At 38.3% G+C, this 26,278-nt stretch overlaps 1 protein-coding gene across 13 annotated transcripts in view; it reads left to right on the top strand.

The window, feature by feature from the left end:
- RPS6KA3 (ribosomal protein S6 kinase A3) overlaps positions 1-26,278 on the top strand; it is a 173,052-nt gene that overhangs the window by 126,938 nt on the left and 19,836 nt on the right. For 10 of the 13 annotated variants that reach the window (XM_010334871.3, XM_010334874.3, XM_039475434.2 and 7 more), the window contains 10 exons: positions 3,835-3,872; positions 4,397-4,539; positions 6,465-6,535; positions 16,418-16,506; positions 16,992-17,056; positions 17,134-17,236; positions 18,246-18,370; positions 20,337-20,462; positions 23,716-23,805; positions 25,456-25,614. In XM_010334871.3, the coding sequence (XP_010333173.1) occupies positions 3,835-3,872; positions 4,397-4,539; positions 6,465-6,535; positions 16,418-16,506; positions 16,992-17,056; positions 17,134-17,236; positions 18,246-18,370; positions 20,337-20,462; positions 23,716-23,805; positions 25,456-25,614 (1,009 nt within the window). The remainder of the gene's footprint in view (positions 1-3,834; positions 3,873-4,396; positions 4,540-6,464; positions 6,536-16,417; positions 16,507-16,991; positions 17,057-17,133; positions 17,237-18,245; positions 18,371-20,336; positions 20,463-23,715; positions 23,806-25,455; positions 25,615-26,278) is intronic. The other 3 variants (XM_039475435.2, XM_074391541.1, XM_010334878.2) reach the window with 1 other exon arrangement.

Raw genomic sequence — 26,278 nt, 5'->3', positions numbered from 1 at the left:
ACAAATCGTCAGCTGGGTGCAGTGGCTCACACCTGTAATCCCAGCACTTTGGGAGGCCGAGGCGGACAGATCACTTGAGCTCAGGAGTTCAAGACCAGCCTGGCCAAAATGGTGAAACCCTGTCTCTACTAAAAGTACAAAAATTAGCCGGGCGTGGTGGCATGCACCTGTAATCCCAGCTAGTTAGAAGACTGCGGCAGGAGAATCGCTTGAACCTGGGAGGTGGAGGTTGCAGTGAGCCGAGATCGTGCCACTGCCCTCCAGCCTGGGTGACAAGTGTGAAACTCAGTCTCAAAAAAAAGTGTACAATTCATTGATATTTAGTATATTCACAGAATTGTACAACCATAATTATCAAGAATTTCAAATATTACAGATATGAACAGGCACTTCTCAAAAGTAGACATTTATGCAGCCAACAAACACATGAAAAAAAGCTTATCATCACTGGTCATTAGAGAAATGCAAATCAAAACCACAGTGAGATACCATCTCATGCCAGCTAGAATGGCAATCATTAAAAAGTCAGGAAACAACAGATGCTGGAGAGGATGTAGAGAAATAGAAATGCTTTTATACTGTTGGTGGGCATGTAAATTAGTTCAACCATTGTGAAAGATAGTGTGGCGATTCCTCAAGGATCTAGAACCAGAAATACCATTTGACCCAGCAATCCCATTACTGGGTATATACTCAAAGGATTAGAAATCATTCTACTATAAAGACACATGCACACATATGTTTATTGTAGCACTGTTCACAATAGCAAAGACTTGGAACCAACCCAAATGCCCACCAGTGATAGATGGGATAAAGAAAATGTGGCAAATTTACACCACGGAGTACTACAAAGCCGTTAAAAAGGATGAGAGTTCATGTCCTTTGCAGGGACATGGATGAAGCTGGAAACCATCATTCTTAGCAAACTAACACAAGAGCAGAAAGCCAAACACCGCAAGTTCTCACTCACAAGTAGGAGTTGAACAATGAGAACACATGGACATAGAGAGTGGAACATCACATACTGGGGCCTGTCAGTGGGGGGCTAGGGGAGTGATAGCATTACAAGAAATACCTAATGTAGTGGACGAGTTGATGGGTGCAACAAACCACTATGGCAAGTGTATACCTGTGTAACAAACCTGCAAGTTCTGCACAGGTACCCCAGAACTTAGAGTTAAAAAAAATGTTAGTACAGAATTTCAATTATATATTAAGACAGGAAGAGAGAAAATGTTCATCTGGAACTCTTCTCAGTGATCATTTAGAAATTGTTGTACTTTTATATTTTACTTTGTTTTTCATGTGTTTTTGGATAAGTTTCATATGGTTTTGTTTATTTCCCAAATAATTGCTGAGTTTTCCTGATTATTTTCCCAACTTATAACTATCATGACACAAAATATAATTATTGGCGAGAATGAATATTGAAGCATATAGTCCTTAGAAAAATTACTATAAATATAAGATTAAACATTCATAAAAAGTATGTGTTTTATACTATTTAATTGAATATATTTACCAGAGACAATTGTATTGGCATTGGTCATAAAGTTATATTAAAATATGAGCCCTGTCTCAAGAATTAAATAAGATGAGATGTAGATAAGATTGCTTATATATTAAGATCTTAAACATACATGTCTAGATGATGCTATTAACTTGAAATAACACTTACTTGGTAAATTATACAAGTAAATACCACCATACAAAACTTGGGAGAAATTTAAATTTTAAGGCCCAATGTTTTATTAACTGTTAGGTGTTTTTAAGATTCTTTTAAACTAGAACTCTGTTATAGTAAATATGACTAAAAATAATTATTAACAATTGAAAGGGCATGTTATTTACAGTTGACTTTTTTTTCAAAGATAACATATAGGCATCATTTTCTTAAAATAATGCATTTGCTACAAAAGGCATAACTAATGCCCTTTTAGCCGTATTGTCTTTTTTTTCCTTTCAGAATTACCAAGAATGACTTGAAGGTTGTTTTGTTTTTAGAATTGTTTTTCATTTATTCATTAGAAGGGGGGATGATTTCTACAATACCTAATAATGCCATATATATTCTCTAGATGTGTTGATTGCTTCATAGTCAAGTATAATCAATATTAATACTTTTTCATAACAAGTACTTGTGATAAAGGAAACGTGAAAAATATGTCTCTACTGAATTACGTTCAGTGGTAAACATTGTTTTAATTATGTTTTTATGAAATAGATTGATAATATTTTTGTCATAGTAAAATTTTATAACAAAATTTGACTTGCACATTTTTTAGTGAAAATAAAAGTAAGGAAATGCCTATATTGTGGGATAGCTTTAAATATAAGTGAAACAGTTTATTGACCCCATACCTATCCAGAAATAATTAAGTTGGTGCAAAAGCAGTTGCGGTTTTTGCCATTACTTTTAATTAATTTTTGCACCAACTTAACATAATTATTGACTTACAGCTTAGTACGCTCTCCTTTCTGTAGCTCCTTGATTAATAGCATTACTCTCCACTCAAGTACCTGCTCAAGCCAGAAACCTGAGTGTCATTCTCCATTTGTTCTTTATCATGACCCAGTGAGCTAACTAAATGCCCTTTATTTTCTCTATAAATTTATCTATCCTCCATGAACGTATACCTTTTATGGTCTCCCTTGTCCTTAAGAGGAAGCCTAAACTATTTGGAATGCCCGGTAGGCCCTTTACAAACAGGCCTTACTCATTCAACATTTCTTATTTGTACTGTTCTCTGCCAGACCCTGAGCTATAAAGATGAATAAGGTCAAACCTTCTGGGAACTCACAGTTTACTGGGGAAGAGAGAAAACTGTGGAGCATGTATATAGTGAAGGGAGGGGTCAATGAAAAGGAGTATGGGAAAGGAGGAGAGGATTGTGTAGGTCATGTCAGGAAAATAAATAAGGAAACAATGATTGAGTCAGATACCTTTAAAATGACCAAGATAGCTGGCCACGCAGTGGCTCACACCTTAGGGAGTAATCCCAGCACTTAGGGAGGCAGAAGCAAGAGGATAGCTTGAGCCCAGCAGTTCAAGACCTGCCTGGGCATCATAGTGAGACCCTATTCTCCACAAAAAGGAAAGAAAGGCAAAATGAGATAACCAATAGCATGACAAGTCTGATGTTTTTGAATTAAATGTGTGGACCTTCTGTCTATTATGCAGGCACTAGGGGGTTTAGTCAGACCACGTTTGCAGAAAGGCATTAGAAAGAGCAACTGGGAGCCGGGCGCGGTGGCTCAAGCCTGTAATCCCAGCACTTTGGGAGGCCGAGGCGGGTAGATCACAAGGTCGAGAGATCGAGACCATCCTGGTCAACATGGTGAAACCCCGTCTCTACTAAAAATACAAAAAAAAAAACCCCAAAAACTAGCTGGGTGTGGTGGCGCGTGCCTGTAATCCCAGCTACTTAGGAGGCTGAGACAGGAGAATTGCCTGAGCCCAGGAGGCGGAGGTTGCGGTGAGCCGAGATCGCGCCATTGCACTCCAGCCTGGGTAACAAGAGCGAAACTCCGTCTCAAAAAAAAAAAAAAAAAAAAAAAAAAAAGAGCAACTGGGAAGAATACAGATGATTTCTTTTCCTAATAATTTTCAGGTGCCCCTGGCATATTAATAGAAGTTTATGGCATTGCCTTTGGGATTTGTTATAAATGTGTGTCAAAAAAATAATTTGTTTTTCCTTTACCTTTGACATCTTATTCACAGTCTAAAGCAATATTTTAGAATAAATGTGGTGATCTGATGCTTAAGGACATAATTTCAATCTTAGCTTCTGTAAATCTTTAGTATTTTTTAAAGATTTTCTTTGTTTTTTTCAGCATACTTCTTGATGAAGAAGGTCACATCAAGTTAACAGGTAAAAAATCCTCATTTTATTAAAATATTTTTTCCTACAATTTATACTTTCCTTTAAGATTGATTGTGGTACAAATACTGAGTAATACACTGTATTAAAATTAAAAACTTATATTAGGGCCAGGTGTGGTGGCTCACCCCTGTAATCCCAGCACTCTGGGAGGCCAAGGCAGGTGGATCCCTTGAGGTCAGGAATTCAAGATTAGCCTGGCCAATGTGGTGAAACCTGTCACTTCTAAAAATACAAAAAATGAGCTGGGCATCGTGCACGCCTGTAATCCGAGTTACTTGGGAGGCTAAGACAGGAGAATCGATTGAACTGGGAGGCAGAGGTTGCATTGAGCCAAGTTTGCCCCACTGTATTCCAGCCTGGGTAGCAGGGCGAGACTCTGTCTCAAAAAAACAAAACAAAATTTAAAAACTTGTATTAGAAATTTTAAATGATTAATATAAATGTCAGAACTCAAAGTTTAAAATTTACATATGCAAATTTATGTAGGTTATTTATGATACTTGTTTCGGCAGATTTCGGCCTAAGTAAGGAGTCTATTGACCATGAAAAGAAGGCATATTCTTTTTGTGGAACTGTGGAGTATATGGCTCCAGAAGTAGTTAATCGTCGAGGTCATACTCAGAGTGCTGACTGGTGGTCTTTTGGTGTGTTAATGGTAAGGTTTGGATTTGGGGTTTTTTGAGGGGAAGGGGTTTGTTTGTTAAGTGAGCATCAGCAGTGAATGTTACAAGAGAGAAACTGGTATTTTTATTTTGTGTATTTTATACCATATGTAATAACCAAGAAAAATTATTACATGCAGTTATAGAAGGACTGAAATCTATTAACTTCTTCTATCTCATCCTAATTTGAAAAGGAAAAAAGATATTACCATAGATTTCCTGCTAATAATAACAGTCTAAACTATTAATGATGTTTAGTCTTTTGGAGAAACTGGTCCAGAAATCTATTAGCAAATGACCCTTAAAAATAGGCCGGGCGCGGTGGCTCAAGCCTGTAATCCCAGCACTTTGGGAGGCTGAGGTGGGTGGATCACGAGGTCAAGAGATCGAGATCATCCTGGTCAACATGGTGAAACCCCATCTCTACTAAAAAATACAAAAAATTAGCTGGGCATGGTGGTGCGTGCCTGTAATCCCAGCTACTCAGGAGGCTGAGGCAGGAGAATTGCCTGAAACCAGGAGGCGGAGATTGCGGTGAGCCGAGATTGCGCCATTGCACTCCAGCCTGGGCAACAAGAGAGAAACTCCGTCTCAAAAAATAAAATAAAATTAAATAAATAAATAAATAAAATAAGTTTGTTTGGCCAGGTGCAGTGGCTCACACCTGTAATCCTAGCACTTTGGGAGGCCAAGGCGGGTGGATCACCTGACATCAGGAGTTCAAGACCAGCCTAGCCAACACGGCAAAACCCCATCTTCACTAAAAATACAAAAATTAGCCAAGCAGGATGGCACACACCTGTAATCCCAGCCACTCAGAAGGCTGAGGCAGGCAAATTGCTAGAACTTTGAAGGCAGAGGTTTCAGTGAGCGAAGATTACACCACTGCTCCAGCCTGGGCAACAGAGTGAGACTCTGTCTCAAAAAAAATAAATTCTCTGGGCGCAATGGCTCACACCTGCAAATCCAGCATTTTGGGAGACCAAGGCAGGCAGATCACTTAAAGTCAGAAGTTCAAGACCATCCTGGCCAACATGGTGAAACCCCATTTCTACTAAAAATACAAAAATTAGGCTGGGTGCAGTGGCTAATGCCTGTAACACCAGCCTGGACAGCAAAGTGAAACCCCATCTCTATTAAAACTACAAAAAATTAGCTGAGCATGGTGACACATACCTATAATCCCAGCTACTCAAGAGGCTGAGGCAGGAGAATCACTTGAACCCAGGAGATGGAGATTACAGTGAGCCAGGATTGTACCACTGCATTCCAGCCTGGGTGACAGAGTAAGACTACATCTCAAAAAAAATAAATAAGTTCATATGAAATTGGCATATCTGTCAAATTGTTCAAATATCTATACTTTAAAATTGCCATTTGAAATGTGATTGATGAAGCTGAGCATGGTGGCCCATGCCTGTAATCCCAGCACTTTGGGAGGCTGAGGTCAGGGGATCCCTTGAGTCCAGGAGTTCAAGACCAACCTGGGCAACATACTGAGACCATGTTTCTACAAAAAAAAAAAAAAAAAAAATACAGAATTACCCATTCATGGTGGCACGGGCCTGTAGTCCCAGCTACTCGGGAAACTGAGGTGGGAGAATTGCTTGAGCCTGGGAGATGGAAGCTGCAGTGAGCCGAGATTGTGCCATTGCACTCCAGCTTGGGCAACAGCGCCAGGCCCTGTCTCATAAAAAAAAAAAAAATGTGATTAATTTTTACTAAACTGTATATAGCTCAGTTGTTTTAGGAATCATCAAGTTCAGTAACAAATATGGTAGAAATAGAAAGCACTTGTTTTATTATGTAGCAATTTTAGAAGATTTGGTTATAATTAAGATGATGCTTTTTTTAACCTTCTGACCTTGAAATTTTATATTTATTGACTAATACTTCTGATTATTTTGCCTTTCTATAGTTTGAAATGCTTACTGGTACACTACCTTTCCAAGGAAAAGATCGAAAAGAAACAATGACTATGATTCTTAAGTAAGTACTCCCTTAATGTAGATGTCTTGATGAGATTTTAACATAAAAGCTTCAGGCTGAGCACTGTGGCTCAGGCCTGTAATTTCAGCACTTTGGGAGGCGGAGGTAGGTGGATCACTTGAGATCAGGAGTTCAAGACCAGCCTGACCAACGTGGTGAAACCCCATCTCTACTACAAATATAAAACTTAGCCGGGCATGGTGGTGCACACCTGTAGTCTCAGCTACTAGGGAGGCTGAGACAGGGAATCCCTTGAACTCAGGAGGTGGAGGTTGCAGTGAGCTAATATCACACCACTGCACTCCATCAGGAACAATAGAACGAGACTCCTTCTCAAAAAAATAAATCCTTCACACTAAAAAATGAGATTTTACAGTGTTGGCATGTTAATAATGAAATACTGAAAACTTTACTTTTGAGATTTGTAATATGTCCAGGATGCCCATTATTTCATTTCTGTCTGCATTGTCCTGGAAGTCCTAGCCAATATGATAAGTCAAGCAAAAAATTAAAGCGTAAGGTTTAAAAAGAAGAAATAAAATTATCATTATTTAGAAAACATAACCTTATCCATAGAAGATCCATTCATAATAAGCCTGTACCACATAGCAAAACCCCATCTCTACAAAAAATGCAAAAATTAGCCAGGCATGGTGGTGAACACCTGTAGTCCCAGCTACTTTGTGGAGTGGGGAATGGGGGCTAAGACTGGGGGATCATTTGAGCCCAGGATGTTGAGGCTGCAGTGAGCTGAGATGATGCCCCTGCACCCCAACCTGAATGACAGAGCAAAATCCTGTCTCAAAAAAAAGAAAATCCAGTGATGACATAAATTCTTGGAATTAATAAGAATTTAGCGAAATTATTGGATACAACAAAAATGTATTTATTGTCTCTATACTAATAATTAGAAAATAGAATTTTTATCCGGGCACAGTGGCTCACACCTGTAAGCCCAGTGCTTTGAAAGGCTGAGGTGGACAGATCTCCTGAGGTCCAGAGTTCAAGACCAGCCTGGCCAACATAGCAAAACCCTGTCTCTACTAAAAATACAAAAAATTAGCCAGGCATGTGGCAGACACCTGTAATCCCAGCTACTTGGGAGACTGAGGCAGGAAAATCGCTTGAACCCGGGAGGCGGAGTTTGCAGTGATCTGAGATTGCATCATTGTACTCTAAGGGCAACAAGAGTGAAATTCCATCTCAAAAAAATAAAAATTAAATAGAATTTTCAAAGGGGATACTGTTTACAACAATATAAAAATTATCAGATACCTAATGATATATCTACCAGAAGTTGTGTAAGACCTCTGTACAGAAAACCAGAAAATACTGTTTAAAGACATTTCAAAAGACCAAAATAACTTGAAAGGATATACCATGTTCATGTTATGACAGGCCCAGTGTTGTAAAGCTATCAGTTGAAATATAATGTGAACCATCCAGGCATGGTGGCTCATGCCTATAATCCCAGCACTTTGGGAGGCCAAGGTGGGCAGTTTGCTTGAGCCTAGGGCTTTGAGACCAGCTTGGGCAACATGGGAAAAACCCATCTCTACAAAAATAAAAAAATTAGCCAGATGTGGTGGTATATACCAGTGGTCCAGCTACTCTGGAGGCTGAGGTGGAAGGATTACTTGAGCCTGGGAGTTCAAGGCTGCAGTGAGCCCTGATCACATCACTACACTCTAACCTGAACAACAGAGTAAAGAGTGAGACCCTGTCTCAAAAAAAAAAAAAAAAAAGAAATATAATGTGAACCACATACATAATTTTAAGTTTTCTAGTAGCTACATTTAAAAAAGTAAAAAGAGGCTGGGTGTGGTGGCTCACACCTGTAATCCCAGCACTTTGGGAAGCCAAAGTGGGTGGATCACCTGAGGTCAGGAGTTCGAGGCCAGCCTGGCCAACATGGTGAAACCCTGTCTCTAGTAAAAATACAAAAATTAGCCAGGCGTCATGGCACACGCCTGTAATCCCAGCCACTTGGGAGCTTGAGGCAGGAGAATCACTTGAACCTGGGAGGCAGAGGTTGCAGTAAGCCAAGATCACACCACTGCACTCCAGCCTAGGTGACAAGAGAGAAACTCCGCCTCAAAAAATTAAAAATAGAAACAAAGTTAATCGTAGTATTTTATTTAACCCAGTGTGTCCAAGATGTTATTTCAGCATGTAACCAATGTTAAAAAATAATTGAGGTATTGTAAAATATTTTTTCATACTCATTTGAAATTCAGTGTGTATTTTTACACTTACAGTGTGGATTGGCCACATTTCAGGTGCTCAGTAGCCCTATGTGGCTAGTGGCTACTGTACTGGATGACAAACTATAGTTTCAATGCAAATCACATAAAAATCCTAACAACTTTTTAATGTGGATCTTGATAAACTGATTCTAATATGATAATACAAAGGACCAAAAATAGCTGAAACACTCTTGAAGACCAAGATAGGAAGACTTGCTTTACCAGGTATCAAGTCTTAATATAACAGTAATTAAGTTTATATGACATTGAAACAAGTATAGAAAGTAATAGAATAAAGAGCCCAGAAATAGATCTATATATTTGGATACTTAATTTGCGACCATTGGGAATTTCAGAGCAGTAGGGAAAGAACAGCCTTTTCTTAATAAATCATTCTGGAAAAGTTAATATTCATATAAAAAATAGACAGGAATTGGTGGCTCACCTGTAATCCCAGCACTTTGGGTGGCTGAGGCAGGAGGATCACTTGAGGCCATGAGTTCAAGAATATAAAAATTATCTGAGTGGGGTAGTACACACCTGTAGTCCTAGCTACTTGGAAGGCTGGGGTGGGAGACTCACTTGAGCCCAGGAGGTCAAAGCTGCAGTGAGACATGATCATGCCACTGCAGTCCAGCCTGGGTAATAGATCAAGACCCTGTCTCTCAAAAGAATTTACTTTAAAAGAATTAAAAATTGGCCTGGCGCCGTGGCTTACACCTGTAATCCTAGCACTTTGGGAGGCCGAGGCAGGTGGGTCATGAGGTCAGGAGTTCAAGAGCAACCTGGCCAAGATGGTGAAACCCCGTCTCTACTAAAAATACAAAAAAAATTAACCAGGTGGGGTGGTGGGTGCCTGTAATCCCAGCTACTCAGGAGGCTGAGTCAGGAGAATCACTTGAACCTAGGAGGTGGAGGTTGCAGTGAGCCAAGATCGTGCCACTGCACTGTAGCCTGAGTGACAGAGCAAGACTCTGTCTCAAAAAAAAAAAAAGAAAGAATTAAAAAAAAAAAATTTAAAGAAATCCTACCTTCCACCATACATAAAAATCAATGTCTTAAAGAGGGGAAAAAAAATCATTGTCAATCTATCAAGAACTCCAATCAGTAAGAAAAACCCAACTCAATAAAAACATGGGCAAGAGACTTAGGGATCTCACAGAAGAGGATATTCAGTGGCCAAAAAACTTATGAAAAAATACTCAATCTCGTTAATCAGAAAATGCAAATTAAAATCACAAGGAACTATCACTGCATACTCACCAGAATGGCTAAAATTAAAAAGATTGACAAGAGCATTCTGAATCATTTTTGGCCCAGACTGCTGCCCTATAACAGAATTTTTAAAAATTTAAAGACTGACAGTACAAAATGGTGGGATGTAAAGCAGCGGCAGCTTTTATATGTAGCTAGAAGGAATATAAATACTCATATAACCACTTTAGAAAGCAATTTTTGTCCTTCTAAAGACAAATATATGTATACCCTCATCCACTAATCTGCACACCTAGACATGCACCCATGTTAAAAGAATGATTACTCACACATCAAAAAACAAGTACAAAGCCATTCATAGCAGCATTATTTGTAATAGCCAAAAAGTGGAAACCTGATTATGAACAGAAGAATGAATTAATAAATGATGTTATATTTGTACAGTTGAATACCATAGAATTTTTATTTACTGTATGTGTTTTAGGTTCTGTGGACCACACACAGTCTCTGTCACATATTCTTTGTATTTTTTTCAAACCCTGTAAAAACATAAAACAATTCTTAACTTGAGAGCCATACAAAAACAGGCTGAAGACTTGGCCCATGGGTGTAGTATGCCATACAACAAAGAAAATGAACAAACCACAGTTACATGCACCAACTTAGATAAATCTCACAAGAATTTGGAGCTAAGGAAGTTCAAACACAAAAGCATAAGTACTGTGTGATTTTATTTGTGAAGTTTACAAAGCAGGCAAAACTAAAGCATAGTTTTTAGGGTTCATACTTAGATGGTTAAAAGCCTGAGGCAAAATAAGGAAAGTGGTTACACTGGATAAGGGGTTCTGGCAATGTTATGTTTCTTGGCCAGATGACTATTCAGTTTGTGGTAAATCACTGAGCTGTGTACTTTGGGTGTTTCTGTTTGGGGTTTTTGGGAGCATTTTATATTCTTCTACACAATAAAAAAAGGTCTAAAAAGATGTGCTACGTAAATGAATGTTCACTGAACTTTCATCACTGAACCTTTATCACTTCATCTACTTTGATCCCTCCGTTTCAGCAAACAAACACTCTCTTGTGTTGAAGAAACTAAATCTTTGACCTGGCCTTCCTTTCAACTTACTGTACCATCTTCCTGCATCCTTTCAACACAAAGCCTCTTTAAAAAATAGTCTAGGCCGGGCGCGGTGGCTCAAGCCTGTAATCCCAGCACTTTGGGAGGCTGAGGCGGGTGAATCACGAGGTCAAGAGATCGAGACCATCCTGGTCAACATGGTGAAACCCCGTCTCTACTAAAAATACAAAAAAAAATTAGCTGGGCATGGTGGCGCGTGCCTATAATCCCAGCTACTCAGGAGGCTGAGGCAGGAGAATTGCCTGAACCCAGGAGGCAGAGGTTGCGGTGAGCCGAGATTGCGCCATTGCACCCCAGCCTGGGTAACAAGAGCGAAACTCCATCTCAAAAAAAAAAAAAAAAAAAAAGTAGTCTATACTTTCTGTTAATACTTTTTTGGCTTCTTTTATTCCACAGCCTATTTGTCATTCATCCCCATCACTCTACTGAAACTGCTCTCACTATGGCTATAAGTGGTCTTTTGGTTGCTAAAACCAGTGGCAGGTTGTCAAAAGGCTGACTCTACCATTCATTCACACAATCCATTTAACAGATGTTTGAGTTCTTGCTACTCATACTTGAGCTGTAGTATGAACAAGTCTGAAAAGGTGTTTGGTGGTCTTCAGAGCTTATATTTTAGTGGGGGAGACAAGGAATTAATATCTAAACAAATAGTTTCAGATAGTAATAGGAGATATAAGGATAATAAATCAGAATACTCTAATAGTGTGAGGGAAGGAGCAGAAAGCAGGAGCCATATTAGATGGGACACTTAAGAAAGGTATCTCTGGCTGGGTGCGGGTGGATCACGAGGTCAGGGGTTCAAGATCAGCCTGACCAATATGGTGGAACCCATCTCTACTTTTAAAAAAATACAAAAAATTAGCTGGGCGCGGTGGCACGTGCCTGTAGTCCCAGCTACTCAGGAGGCTGAGGCAGGAGAATCGCTTGAACCCAGGAGGCAGAGGTTGCAGTGAACCAGGATTGTTCCACTGCACTCCAGCCTGGGCAACAGCGAGACTCCATCTCAAAAACAAAAAGAAAGGTATCTCTGAGTGTTTGACGCTGTTGGCCACTCCCTCCTTAGTTTTTCCTACTTTAATCTGTTTCTCCCACCTCTCTAACCATTCCCCTTTTGGTCCCTTTTATATGACCACTTCTCTTCCTGTTTTTCTTTTTTTGGTTATAAAAAATTTTCAAATATGAATTCTCAAAAATAGAATAATTCAGTAAACACATATACCTGTCATCCAGATTCAACATTTATCAAGATTTGGTCATTTGCTTTATTCTTTTTTTCTTTACTAAAGTATTACAAGCATTCCAGATGTATCATTTCTTATCTACTTAATTCAGTTTGCCTTGCTAAAAATAAGGATGTTTTCTTACACATCCACATAAAGCTAGTAATATTGTCCAGGTATCATCAATCCTTAACCAGTTTTTCAGATTTTCTTCAAAACTGTGTCTTTACAGTTGCATCCAAATCAAGTCTGTACATTCCATTTGGTTGTACTTCTTAAACGTCTGTTACTATAGAACAATCTATCCCTGTTTTTACCCTTCTGTTTATTCATAGAAACCAAGTCAGTTGTTTTATATAACTCTGCTTTCTGGATTTATCTTGTCAAAGAATGAGACCCCCTCTCAATATCTGAAACAAAAAGCGTAAAGCTTATTTTATTTTTTGCTATAGTAAGTGTAGAGTCTTCCCAAACCTAGTAAACCACTAATCTTATATAGGGTTTAGAGGAAGGTTGGAGCTCAATAACTGGCAGATTTTCAGGTCTATTAATGGGTTGACATTAGCTGGTTAAACTTTTTAGCAAGATTATTTCACAGCTAATACTGTGTGGTCCCTATTACATCAGGATGCTTACAATACCTGGTTGCCCCCACTTTAAGTGATGGGCTCCAGTGATTGCAGCTGATTCCTCCATTGTGCAGTTCCCTGTCAGGCTTTTAACTAGTGGTTCTATCCATTAATAATCATTACTTGAAATGATTATTTTATAAGGAATTCAAAAGTGATGAATTGCTTTTTTAAAAAGTGTTTTTTAGAGATGAGGTCTTACTCTGTTTCCCATACTGAAGGCAGTGGCATGATCACAGCTCACTGCAATGTCAAACACCTGGGCTAAAGCGATCTTCCTGCCTCAGCGTCTCAAGTAGCGAGGACTACAGGTGCACCCAAGTTCTTTAATCTTTTGTACAGGTGGTATCTCGCTATGTTGCCAGGCTGGTCTCAAACTCCTGGGCACAAGCAATCCTCCCACCTCCGCCTCCCAAAGTGTTGGGATTACAGGCATGAGCCACTATGCCCAACCATAATTTTCTATTATTTTTATTCCCTCCTCATTTATTAGCTGTTATTTTCTCAACAAACTCCCTCATCAACTATGATGATTTAATTACTTGAAATAAGGCTCATTCAAGAAAGAGAATAAATACTTAATTCTTTTCTTATTTGTTTCTAATGTCTGAGCCCTAGTTACTTCCAGTAGGAGTAGTATCCAATGAGTTGAGTGTTTTTGTTTTGGCTTTGCTTTTTCTTATTTTACTATAATAAACTCATGGGATTTAATAATCAGTGTGATTCAGGCAATCGCATTCATTATTTTTAATGCCCAAATTGTTTTTTTTCTGACTACCTTTTAAATGTTCTTCTCCCCCAAGATCCATCTTCCCCCTCTGTACTTACTTTCCTGACTGACTTCTGTCTTTCCGATAACTACCCTCAACATTTTAATTACCCTCAAATCACTCTCTTTCTTACATGAATTTACTGGGCATTAAACATGTGTTTCCATTTACTCACCTGCCTGGCCCTCCCAAAACATATTATATGCATGATTTCACATCTTTGAACTAAATGTATCTTTATTTGCTGTTCTTTTCTTCTTCTTAAACTCCCAGTTATCAGCATTTTCATGCACCCTCTTTCCTAAGCCAGAAACCTGGAAATCATTTATTTCTTACACATAACTAGGTATTCTCCAAATTCAATCTCAGAATTATTTCACTGTTCCAGCCTTTCCTCTGAATTGCACTGCTTACAGTATTTAGGCCACAGTAACCTCCACACTATCTGACCACATTCCTAAGTTGACTGCTTTCCACTTAGGACATCTTCCCACTCCAAATTTTTCTCTACTACCCTTGGAGTTACCCTCTTAAAAATAAGTCTGGTCATGTTACTTCACTGTTTCAAGACCTCTGCTGCATCCCTGTTACCTAATACAGCATTGTTTCCCCGGATTTGTTCAAGGGAGTATTAATTCTACAAGGTGTTAATAGGTATTACTTGAAAAAGAGGTGCTGGAAATAAATACTTAGAAAATACTGATTTCACCCATAATCCCAGCACTTTGGGAGGCTGAAGTGGCAGGATCACTTGAGGCTAGGAGTTCAAGACCAGCCTAGCCAACATGGCAGAACTCATCACTTACAAAAAAATAAAAAATATAAAAATTAGCCAGGTGTGGTGGCACACCTCTGAAATTCTAGCTACTTGGGAGTCTGAGACATGAGAATCCCTTGAACCCATAAAGCAGAGGTTGCAGTGAGCCAAGATTGTGCCACTGCACTCCAGCCTGGATGACAGAAATGACTTTTTTTTTTTTGAGATGGAAACTCGCTCTGTCACCCAGGCTGGAGTGCAGTGGCGCAGTCTCAGCTCACTGCAACCTCCGCCTCATGCGTTCAAGCGATTCTCTTGCCTCAGCCTCCTGAGTAGCTGGGATTATAGGCACGCACCACCACACCTGGCTGATTTTTGTATTTTTAGTAGAGACGGTGTTTCACCATATTGATCAGGCTGGTCTTGAACTCCTGACCTTGTGATCCACCTGCCTCAGCCTCCCAAAGTGCTGGGATTACAGGTGTAAGCCACTATGCCCAGCTGATTTCTTTGCTCTAGATTTCTCAGCTTTTTTATATGCGATGTATTTTAATTCTGTGTCTCTAATAAGGGGATATAACAGATAACATTCTACAAGCTCATTGGGTCATGAATTTTTTTATTGTTGCTACGTATCTAGAGGGATTAATATTATTCAGTAAAATTTGGGGAAACACTAGCCAAATGAATAAATTATCAGCCTTTAGATTGTATTCAAGAACTTTCATAATCTCCCATGTTAAATTAAATATCCCCTACTGGTCCCTTGTCACTCTTTGTGTATGCTCTTCTGCATTTATCTCTTAATATACTAGGATTATCTGTATCCATCTTCACCATGGACTGTGGGGTCTATGAGCTCTCTTTTATCTCTGTATCCTCAGCACTAAACAGTGTCTGGCATGTAATAGCTCACTAACAACTCACTGAATAATAAATAGATCTGTTTCTGAAATAGAAATTTTCCCCAGCTGTGTTATTATTGTCATACTTACAGGATCATTGGTTTCTTTAATTCATAGGTCTGGAAAAAGAATTAAAATTATATATTAGAACTGAAACAGACCTTCAAGTTCATCCAGGCCAGCAGTTTTTAGACTGTATATCTTCAGTATTCCATAATCCTCTTTCCCACCAGTTCCCCTTCCCTGCAGGGGCTGTTAAAGGGAATGGAAAGGAAAAAGTGGCATATGAAACACATGTTCTCTTAGCAGTTTTAAATGTTAGGTTTCATAAATTCCCTTTGAGGAGGAGTTCCAAGGCTACACTTTGGGAGCCATTGGTTTAGTGTCCAATCCCCTTGCTTATGAAGAAGTGATAACGGGCCCGGAATAATTGACTTTCCCACTGTCACAAAGTTCTTAGTAACAGAGCCAGAACTAGGATTCAAATGATCTTACTTTCACAGTTCTCTTTGCAATATTTTGAAAAATTAAAAAGCTCGTTAGATTATGAACTGAAATTCGGTTATGTGTTCACATGAAAACTTGTACATAAATGTTCACCATAGCTTTATTCATATTAGCCCAAAACCGGACACAACACAGATGTCTTTCAACAGATAATGGATAAACAAACCAATGTATTCATACAGAAGCCATATATGTAATAAAATGGCACAGAACTAAACACACAAATAAGTGCAAGTAAAACCAGTGCCATGTAAATGAGATTATTGGATTGTTTCCTTGTCAATATCCTGGTTATGATAATTGTATTGTAGTTTTGCACGATGTTACCATTGGGAGAAACCGGGTAAAAGGCACAGGTGATCTCTCTGTTTCATTTCTTACAACTGAGTGTGAACCTACAAGTATCTCAAAAAGCTTAATTTAAAATTTTTTTTTAAATAAAAGTACAGATGCCTCCAAGAAATAAAATAATTATGTGGATTTATTATTTAGAGCCAAACTTGGAATGCCACAGTTTTTGAGTCCTGAAGCCCAGAGTCTTTTACGAATGCTTTTCAAACGAAATCCTGCAAACAGATTAGGTAAAAATTTTAATTAATTTGTTTATGTTGTGTATTTGTTGGTGTTTGTTTTTAGTGGGGAGTGGATATTTATTTTATGGTGGAATTATTAACTATTTAGACAAGGCTAGACATGGTGGCTCATGCCTGTAATATTAGCACTTTGAGAGACCAAGGCGGGAGAATTACTTGAGTCCAGGAGTTCAAGGCCAGTCTGGGCAACATGACGAAACCCCGTCTTTACAAAAAGTACAAAAATTAGCCAGACCTGGTGGTGCACACCTGTAGTACCAGCTACTCAGGAGGTTGAGGTAGGAGGATCGCTTGAGCCTGAGAGGTTGAGGCTACAATAAGCTGAGATTACACCACTGTACTCCAGCCTGGATGATATAACAAACCCTTGTCTCAAAAGTAACTAATTAATTAGGCAAGTATTGAAAGCAAAGGCTGAACAATATGTATATTTCTCCTTGAAATAAAATTACCAATGAATCCATTTTTGATAGGTGCAGGACCAGATGGAGTTGAAGAAATTAAAAGACATTCGTTTTTCTCGACAATAGACTGGAATGTAAGTATAGAATGAAAACTTGCTTGAAATATTTCATTAGAATTAAAATACGTCTAAGTCTCTTTTTTTTACTCCAGAAACTGTATAGAAGAGAAATTCATCCACCATTTAAACCTGCAACGGGTAGGCCTGAAGATACATTCTATTTTGATCCTGAGTTTACTGCAAAAACTCCGAAAGGTAAGGAGAAAATGTGAAAATCAGATATAAGATAACCAATATATATTTTTTCTTGTTCAATCAGAAAATATTTTCCAGACTCTGGGCACAGTGGCTCACGTCTGTAACCCCAGAACTTTGGGAAGAAGGCCAAGGCAGGTGGATCGCTTGAGGCCAGGAGTTCGAGATGAGCCTAGCCAACATAGTGAAACTGTCTCTACTAAAATACAAAAATTAGCCGAGTTTGGTGGCATGCGCCTGCAATCCTGGCTACTTGGGTGGCTGAAACACGAGAATCTCTTGAACCCGGAAGGTGGAGGTTGCAGTGCATCAAAATCACACCACTGCACTCCAGCCTGGGTGACAGAGCGAGACTCCGTCTCAAAAAAAAAAAATGAAAACCTTTTCCAGGATAACCCTTTATGCTATTTTCAAATCTCCTAAATTTGCTGTAGATCCACCTTATATCTCCCCCGTTCCACCCCAGCTGGGTTATTATTTATTTATTTATTTATTTATTTGGCTGGGTTATTATTGAGGGCTACAGTGTCTAATATGTTAGCCAGTAGCCACATGTAGCTAATTAAATTTAAATTAATTAAAATTTAAAATGTAGTTTCTCAGTCACACTGAGTGTGCTACATAGCAGAGAAATAGGCACATTTCAAATGTTGAAAAGCTGCATGAAGCTAGTGGCTATCATATTAGACTGTAAAGATAAAATTTCCATCATTTCAGGAAATTCCATGGGACGGCATTAATTTGAATATCATTAACCCTATAATTCATCAATTCTTCAAATGAATTAGCTATTTTCTAGGCTCCAAGGGACTAGGATGTTGGTGTCATAATGGCAATACACAATCAGAAAAGATCTGATACAGTGCCTCACAGGTATCCTGAAAGGCAAGAGGTATATACTGTGTACCTGAGAAATAGAATTCCAGAATAAGTGAAAAAGGTCATAGTGTCAACAGTTTTTCCCTTAGTTACCTTTCAAATGAATCTTGTCACTTCTTACTCTTTTCAGATTCACCTGGCATTCCACCTAGTGCTAATGCACATCAGCTTTTTCGGGGGTTTAGTTTTGTTGCCATTACCTCAGATGATGAAAGCCAAGCTATGCAGACAGTTGGTGTACATTCAATTGTTCAGGTGAGTGGATGTCTAAATAATTTTAGATTTGGAATGTTATAAGATATAGTTCATTCTGTGAATAATTAGATTTTTTTCTGCTGACTTTAAATGAGCAATTTAAAATACATTTTAGACTGGGCGCAATGGCTCACACCTGTAATCCCACCATTTTGGGAGGCCAAGGTAGGTGGATCACTTGAGGTCAGGAGTTTGAGACCAGCCTGGCCAACATAGTGAAGCCCCCATCTCTACTGAAAATATAAAAATGAATTGGGCGTGGTGGTGCATGCCTGTAATTCTGGGTACTCAGGAGGCTGAGGCACAAGAATCACTTGAACCTGGGAGGCGGAGGTTGCAGTGAGCAGAGATTGCAGCACTGCACTCCAGCCTGGGTGACAGAGTTGAAACTCTGTCTCAAAAAATAAAATAAAATAGAATATGTTTTATATCATTAACTTTACTCTTTCAAATTTTTTTCATTTATCATCGAAAAGGTTGCAAGAGCCAAAATCCTGGATACCCATGTGACTTGAAACTAGAGTTGAGCCGTGTTATTTATGTCCTCTCCTGTGCCTCAAAATGTTTTTCATGCTGAGTTTGTTTCACTCTTTGCCTCCATCAGGTCAGCTATGATGAACTGAGGTCTTCTGGTTCTTTGATGCCTTAGAACAGGGGTCAGCAGACTTTCTCTGTGAAGGGTCAGATAATATTTGAGGCTTTGTAGGCTATATGGGCTCTGTCACAACTACTCAACTCTGCTATGTAGCACAAAGCAGCCACAGACAATACATAAGTAAGTGGACATGGCTGTGTGCCAATAAAACTTTATTTACACACACAGGCAGTAAATCAGATTTGGCTCACTGACCATAGTTTGGCAACGTTTGCCTTAGAAAGATACAAGAAATAAAAATGAACTCAAATCTTAAGTCATCTTTCTAATCGAAGGGATCTAGATATATCTTTTGAAGCAGTGGATTGTTTTTAATATGTAATTTGTACTTGAATTTACTTGATGATTAAGTTGATTTTGCTCTAAAGTTTTTTCATGAGTCAGTTATCCTGCATTCCACTTTGTAGAAAACCAATTAAAACACTGGTTTTTAAGCAGAGCTCATGTTGGAATAGTCTCTGCCATTTACTATGCAAGCACATGAATGTATGGCAACTTTTTAAATTATAAATTCTGTGCCTAACATAGAAACCACAAACTTGTATATTCTACAGAATTCAAGTTTTAATGTATAGTATACAAAGCTCATGATGGAGGTCTCTTATCAGTATAGCCAAGGGCAGCACAACTTTCCTCAGCCTGTTTATGGAATCAATAAGTTGCTGTTCATCATGTGCTGTATATGTTATTAGTCCCTAACCCATGACCAGCTTCTTTAGCAGAAGTTGTATAAAGCTATGACTTCAGGGTGAAGAAAGGAGGGCGTGGCTACTGAAAGTCCAAAATGGCGCTAATAGGTATTGCTTGCAAATACATTGTTTTTATTTAATCTTCAGCATTACTCTCTGAGAAAATACAGGCTGAAAGTTACACAGACTTTAAATGGTGCAGCTGAGACAAGAATTCAGATGTTCTAATTCTGAATCCTTCTAAATCCTTTTCTTCTATACATAGGTTTCAAACTTCTCATTTGCAAAGGTGCTTGAAAACCTATAGCCGATTCAGAAGTGGAATGAGGCTGAATCACAGACAAGGATATAGGCCCCACATCAAGTAGCTCCACTTTTTCTATTGTGCAAATTCAATTTTTATTTTTAACATAAGCTTTTTTAAGGCACATTTCTTGCTCTACATTTCATTGTAAACACTTCCAAAATCACTTATAGAAGAATAAGTACTATAAAGATGTATTTTTATTCTTACTCATTTATATGTAGAGCATCAACAATGCATGCTGAGTAACATACTTCCCTATTATAAAATGCACTAAAGGCATTATGGGACTCTTCACCAATTTATAATTTTTTGTAGCAGTTACACAGGAATAGTATTCAATTTACTGATGGATATGAAGTAAAAGAAGATATTGGAGTTGGCTCCTACTCTGTTTGCAAGAGATGTATACATAAAGCTACAAACATGGAGTTTGCAGTGAAGGTAAATATTTTTTATTTAAAATCTAGTTTGTACAGTTATTGTTAATGCATGTCAGTACCAGTTAAAAATTACACTCCTCTCATTGTTAAAAATGTCTTTTGTTATAAAAAAATTAAATTTAAATATCTGGCTAGTGATATTCAGAGACCTTAATCTATCTAGAACCCTATAAGCTAAAAGGTAAGGTGGTTATACATCTAGTTTGCCCAGAGCAGTACCAGTTTACACCTCAAGTGATTTTTAAAGTATCTTTTTTGCTCTCAGAAGTCCCCATTTTATGCTCAGGGTGTCAGCAGATTCCTCAAAATTGTATGCAGAATTTTGTATGTTTGTGTCTTCTCTGGCAAAAATGTTCATACCTTTCTTTACATCTAAAAGGATCTTGGAACTAATAAAAGAAAAAACCAGTATCATAAAATTCATTATCATTGGCTGTTTTAATTTCATCAAGTATCCTAAGACAGAATTTTCTAAACCAAAAACCAAGGAACCTAGCTGTGCAATAAAGCTTGAATTTCAAACCTTTGTTTGTTCACTTACAACTAAGTAAGTGAACAAACACTATATTCAAATCTGTCTTTTCACTTCTTAGAATAGTAGCCTCTGCTCTCCAATCTCAAGCAATTCAAACAACATCTAAAGCTTTCAGCTTATTTAAACCTTAAGACTGGTTTATAAATATACATAGCTCCTGTTTAGAGAGATAGTGACATTAGTTGTTATTACTGTTCTAAACTCAGATGTAACTGCTTCAAAGTCATCAGTGTGTATAGGGCTTTTGTGTGGATAGGATGAACCATAGAAATACATTTAATTTGCTTCATTGGAAGGACAGTAAAGCTAATTTTAAAGAAGGAAATAAATTTTTAAAGAAATACATTTAATTTTCTATTTTCTTATTCCTTGCTCTTACTGAAATCTAAGATACATAGAAATTTTCAAATTGCTTACATGAAAGGAGAAAAGACTAACAACATATTTGGTGGGCAGTTTAAGGATGTGTCTTGCCTCCATAAATACATGATAACAAGCAGAAATGTCCTGAGGCCCCTTTGCATTACAGAAACCTTGAGGACTATGCCTAAAACCTCAAAAATATCTCCAAGCTATTTGTGGATATTTGTGACTTAAATGATTCATAAAACCCATCCCAATACAACTGGATTCTACTGAAATTACTACATATTTGAGGTCCACAAGCACAAGTATAGATCTAATGTAAACTGGGCTCAGATTAGCAGATCCACGCCAAAAATAACCCCTCTCAGTGTCTTCTGGTTTTCAAAAGACTAGTCCCAGATCGTCTCTTAAATTAGCATGTCTGTTCCATATACCTGTCCTCTTAATCACCCATTTGCCTAATTCCACACTATCATTTGCAGTTGATTACAGTGGGTACCTATATGTTTATCTTCCCTCTTCTCCAAATACAGAACTGTTTTACGACTACAGTCCATCCTTGAATAACACAGCACTTAGGAGTGCTGATCCCCAAGCAGTTGAAAATCTGTGTGTAGCTTGACTCCCCTAACTTAACTACTCATAGCCTACTGTTTACCAGAAGCCTTACTGATAGCATATACACACATTAACACACATTTTGTATGTTATATTTATTAGATACTGTATTCTTACAATAAAGTAAGCTAAAGAGAAGGAAGTGTTATTAAGAATATCATGCCAGGCACAGTGTCTCACGTTTGTAATCCTAGCACTTTGGGAGGCCTAGGTGGGAGGATTGCTTGAGGCCAGGAGTTTGAGACAAGCCTGGGCAACATAACCCTGTCTCTACAGAAAAATTGTTTAAAAATTAGCCAGGCATGGCCACGTGTGCCTGTAGTCCCAGCTACTCAGGAGGCTGAGATGGAAGGATTGCTTGAGCTCAAGAGATTCAGGCTGCAGTGAGCTATGATGGTGCCACTATACTCCAGCCTTGGCAACATAGCCAGACCTCATCTCTACAAATAATTTTTAAAATTAGCTGAGTGTGGTGGCATGTGCCTGTGGTCCCAGCTACTCAGGAGGCTGAGGTGGGAGGATCACTTGGACCCAGAAGTTCACGGTTGCAGCAACCCATGATCGTGCCACTACCCTCCAGCCTGGGCAACAGAGCAAGACCCTGTCTCAAAAAAATTATAAGGAAAAGAAAATATATTTACTATTCGATTAAATGGAAGTGAATCATAATAAAGGTCTTTATCCTCATCATTTTCACCTTGAATAAGGTGAAAATGTAAGTAGGCTGAGGAGGGAGGAGGAGGAGAAGGAATTGGTCTTGGTGTCTCAGGGGTGGCAGAAGCAGAAGAAAATCCACATGTGATTGGTACCTCATAGTTCAAACCTGGGTTGTTCAAGGGTCAACTCTAAATCTATTTCAGATAGAAGATTGGGCTCATACTGAGAGTTATAACCTCTTTCCTAGGTTGCTGGAGGGCCTGGGTATTTAGTACATACATTAATTACTAAGCTGTTTAAAATTGAACATACAAACGCCACTTAATTTGTTTCAGACCACCCTTTGAATGAATTGAAAGCAAAATTTGTCTTTTTTATATAATATTAGTTTAGCAGATTAAAATATTAAGAGAAATATTTTTAAGGAGCAGCCAAAATAAAAGGGTTAGAAAGCTTCATTACTATTTTAAAGGGCTTATTGAAATAATTAAACTAAATTCTAACCAAATAAAATTCTAGGTGTGATTTTCTGTGTAGCTTTCTGCCTAACTTCAAAAAGAAGATTGTTCTGCTTAACTGGTAATTAGCTTTTATAAGTAGCTTACAACTAGCAGGATATCCAATTGAAGAATTTTATTAAAGGAAATATTCAATAAGCAGATGTTAGTGGTGGTATTATATCTAGCTCTTAATTATCTGTATTGATGGGGGGGTTAGAAATTGATTAGAGTTCCCAAGTGTTTAAGACCTTCAAGGATAGAAGAAAATATACGTTAACTGTGTTCTTGGTACCTTTTCTCAAGACTTTTTGAGTTTTTGGTAAGTCCTAAACTTACTGCCGTCTTACATTGGAGAGGCATGGTGAGAATGTGACTCATGAGTTGTAATTTATAGCCTTGCCATCTGTATTAAGATTGGCTTTCTGATTAAACAATCTGGCCAGGTAGTTGAATAAAACTGATTGATAAATGACTTATTTATATACTATTTACATGAGGTAATGCCCAAGGTCTGCAGCTATAAACACTTAATAACTGTATAGTTCATGAGCTTCTATTCTAAAATATTTGCCTTCTAGATTATTGATAAAAGCAAGAGAGACCCAACAGAAGAAATTGAAATTCTTCTTCGTTATGGACAGCATCCAAACATTATTACTCTAAAGGATGTAAGTAGACTCTTTAACATGGATCATTTGAATCAGTTGTCTAACTCACATTGAAAATAGTGTATTTTCAAAAGTCGTATTGTAGACAAAGGACTCAACATAGGCTGAGCACAGTGGCTCACATCTATAATCTCAGCAGTTTGGGAGGCCAAGGCAGAAGGATTAATTGAGGCCAGGAGTTTAAGACCAGCCAAGTCAATACAGCGGGAACCCCATCTCTACGAAAAAAAAAAAATTTTTTTTTTAATTAGCTGGGCCAGGCATAGTGACTCACACCTGTAATCCCAGCACTTTAGGAGGCTGAGGCAGGAGGATTGCCTGAGCCCAGGAGTTCAAAACCAGCCTGGGCAACATAGGGAGACCCTGTCTCTACAGAATATTTAAAAATTAGCCAGGCATGGTGGCTCACACCTATGGTCACAGCTACTCTGGAGGCTGAGGTGGGAGGATCACTTCAACCTGGCAGGTCAAGACCGCAGTGAGCAGTGATTGTACCACTGCACTCCAGCCTGTGTGGCAGAGCAAGACCCTGTGTTAAAAAAAAAAAAGAACCTCAGCATGGTAAGTTTAAAAAGTAGATTTGAAAACAATGTATATGTGTATATGGCATAATTTCATTTATCAAGAAAGATATGTTTATACAGTTATTTTTTGTACTTTTGCTTTAAGAAGAAAAGTACTTACGATATTATTGCTTTTAATATCTGCATTTACTTGAACATTTACCTAAATGTTCAGTGTTAATATTACTGTTAGTTAATATTCAATATTGACTAGTCTCATTCTCCAGCTTCCCCTAAGGTATCTTCCACATTACTAGAAAGCGATTAACACTCATAACTACCCATTTAACTTCCCTGCCTATAGTCTATAATCTCCAGCCCCTTAAGACTCTGCCTTCCTCTGTAGTTTTCAGACTTCTCACACACACTTTTTCATCCACCTTATGCTCTGTGTTCTATTATGTAAACTTCTTGCACATGCCTCATTTTTACCATGCTGCTCTAAATTTATAGTTCCCTTAGTTGCTAACACCACTTATTTTCTTTGCCTGGCTAACTACCACACATAAAGATTTTGCTAAGGCACTGCTTCTTCCAGGAAGCATGCCCTGCCCATTGCCACCCCAAGGACAAGTAAAGTATCTTTCCCTGGACTGTTATGATACCCTGCTGCCTATGTCCCTCTTGACTTTTATTATAACAAAGTGTTGGCAAAGAGTGTGAACTCCCCAGGTAGTGTTAAGTCTTCTGTTGCTAATGATGTTCACAATAGGCCCAAAGCCCATATCTGGTTGTTGTCAAAACTCAAATTTCCTCAGATTATCATTGCTCATGAAGACACGGCAAAACCTCATCTCTACAAAAAATGCAAAAATTAGCCGGTTATGGTGCCATGTGCCTGTAGTCCCAGCTACTTGGGAGGCCAAAGTGGGAGGATCACTGAACCCAGGAAGTAGATATTGCAGTGAGCCAAGATTGTGCCAGTGCACTCGCGGGCGACAGGGCAAGACTCCATCTCTAAATAAATAAATAAATAAATAAAATTTTTCTTGAATATAAAATGTGTTTCTCTTTTATATTTTAAATTTTGTTTTAGACACATACAAAGCTTCAAGTAATATTTACATTTTGATGTTAAATTTTATAGGTATATGATGATGGAAAATATGTGTATGTAGTAACAGAACTTATGAAAGGAGGTGAACTGCTGGATAAAATTCTCAGACAAAAATTTTTCTCTGAACGAGAGGCCAGTGCTGTCCTGTTCACTATAACCAAAACCGTTGAATATCTTCACGCACAAGGGGTAAGTCTTTTTAAAACTCTATACACACATGTACACATGCGCACACACACACACATACACACTTTTTTTCTTTATGTTTGAGCTAAAATTACGAAGATAGAAGTTGCTTTATGCATGTAATGGAAAAAAGCTGCTATTAGCTGAATTATCCTACTGGTCTTCCTCTATGTAAACTTTTCTCATTGAGATTGAAGTGTTCTTTGATATCCTAGCTTGTTTATGTTAAACTCCTGTGCTTCCAAGAAAAGGTAAGTGATCTCTTCCGACCTGGAAAACAGCATTGTGTCTGCTAGGTCACTCTGTACTCATGAAAACCAGGCCAACTTCAGGTTAGAAGCAGAAACAAGGAATCCTGGTTTGTATTCATGTATAAAAGGAAATCCTTAAAACAATGAGGTCAAGTAGTCACATGCTTCTGGCTGATGGATATGCTCTTCATTCTCTTGTACACAGATTTTTAGTAAACAGCAAAAAGAGAAATCGTATTTCTTGGCTGGGCACAATGGCTCATTCCTGTAATCCCAACACTTTGGGAGGCTGAGGCTGGCAGATCCCTTGAGATCAAGGGTTTGAGAAAATCATATTTTTAAAAGAAGGCAGCTGGACATAGTGGTTCACTGTAGTCCCAGTACTTTGGGAGGCCAAGGCAGATGGATCATAAGGT

This window comes from Saimiri boliviensis, chromosome X, assembly GCF_048565385.1.
Source record: "Saimiri boliviensis isolate mSaiBol1 chromosome X, mSaiBol1.pri, whole genome shotgun sequence".
Lineage (NCBI taxonomy): Eukaryota > Metazoa > Chordata > Mammalia > Primates > Cebidae > Saimiri > Saimiri boliviensis.
The sequence above is the reverse complement of the archived record's forward strand: the minus strand, read 5'-3'. Positions and strand labels throughout refer to the sequence as shown.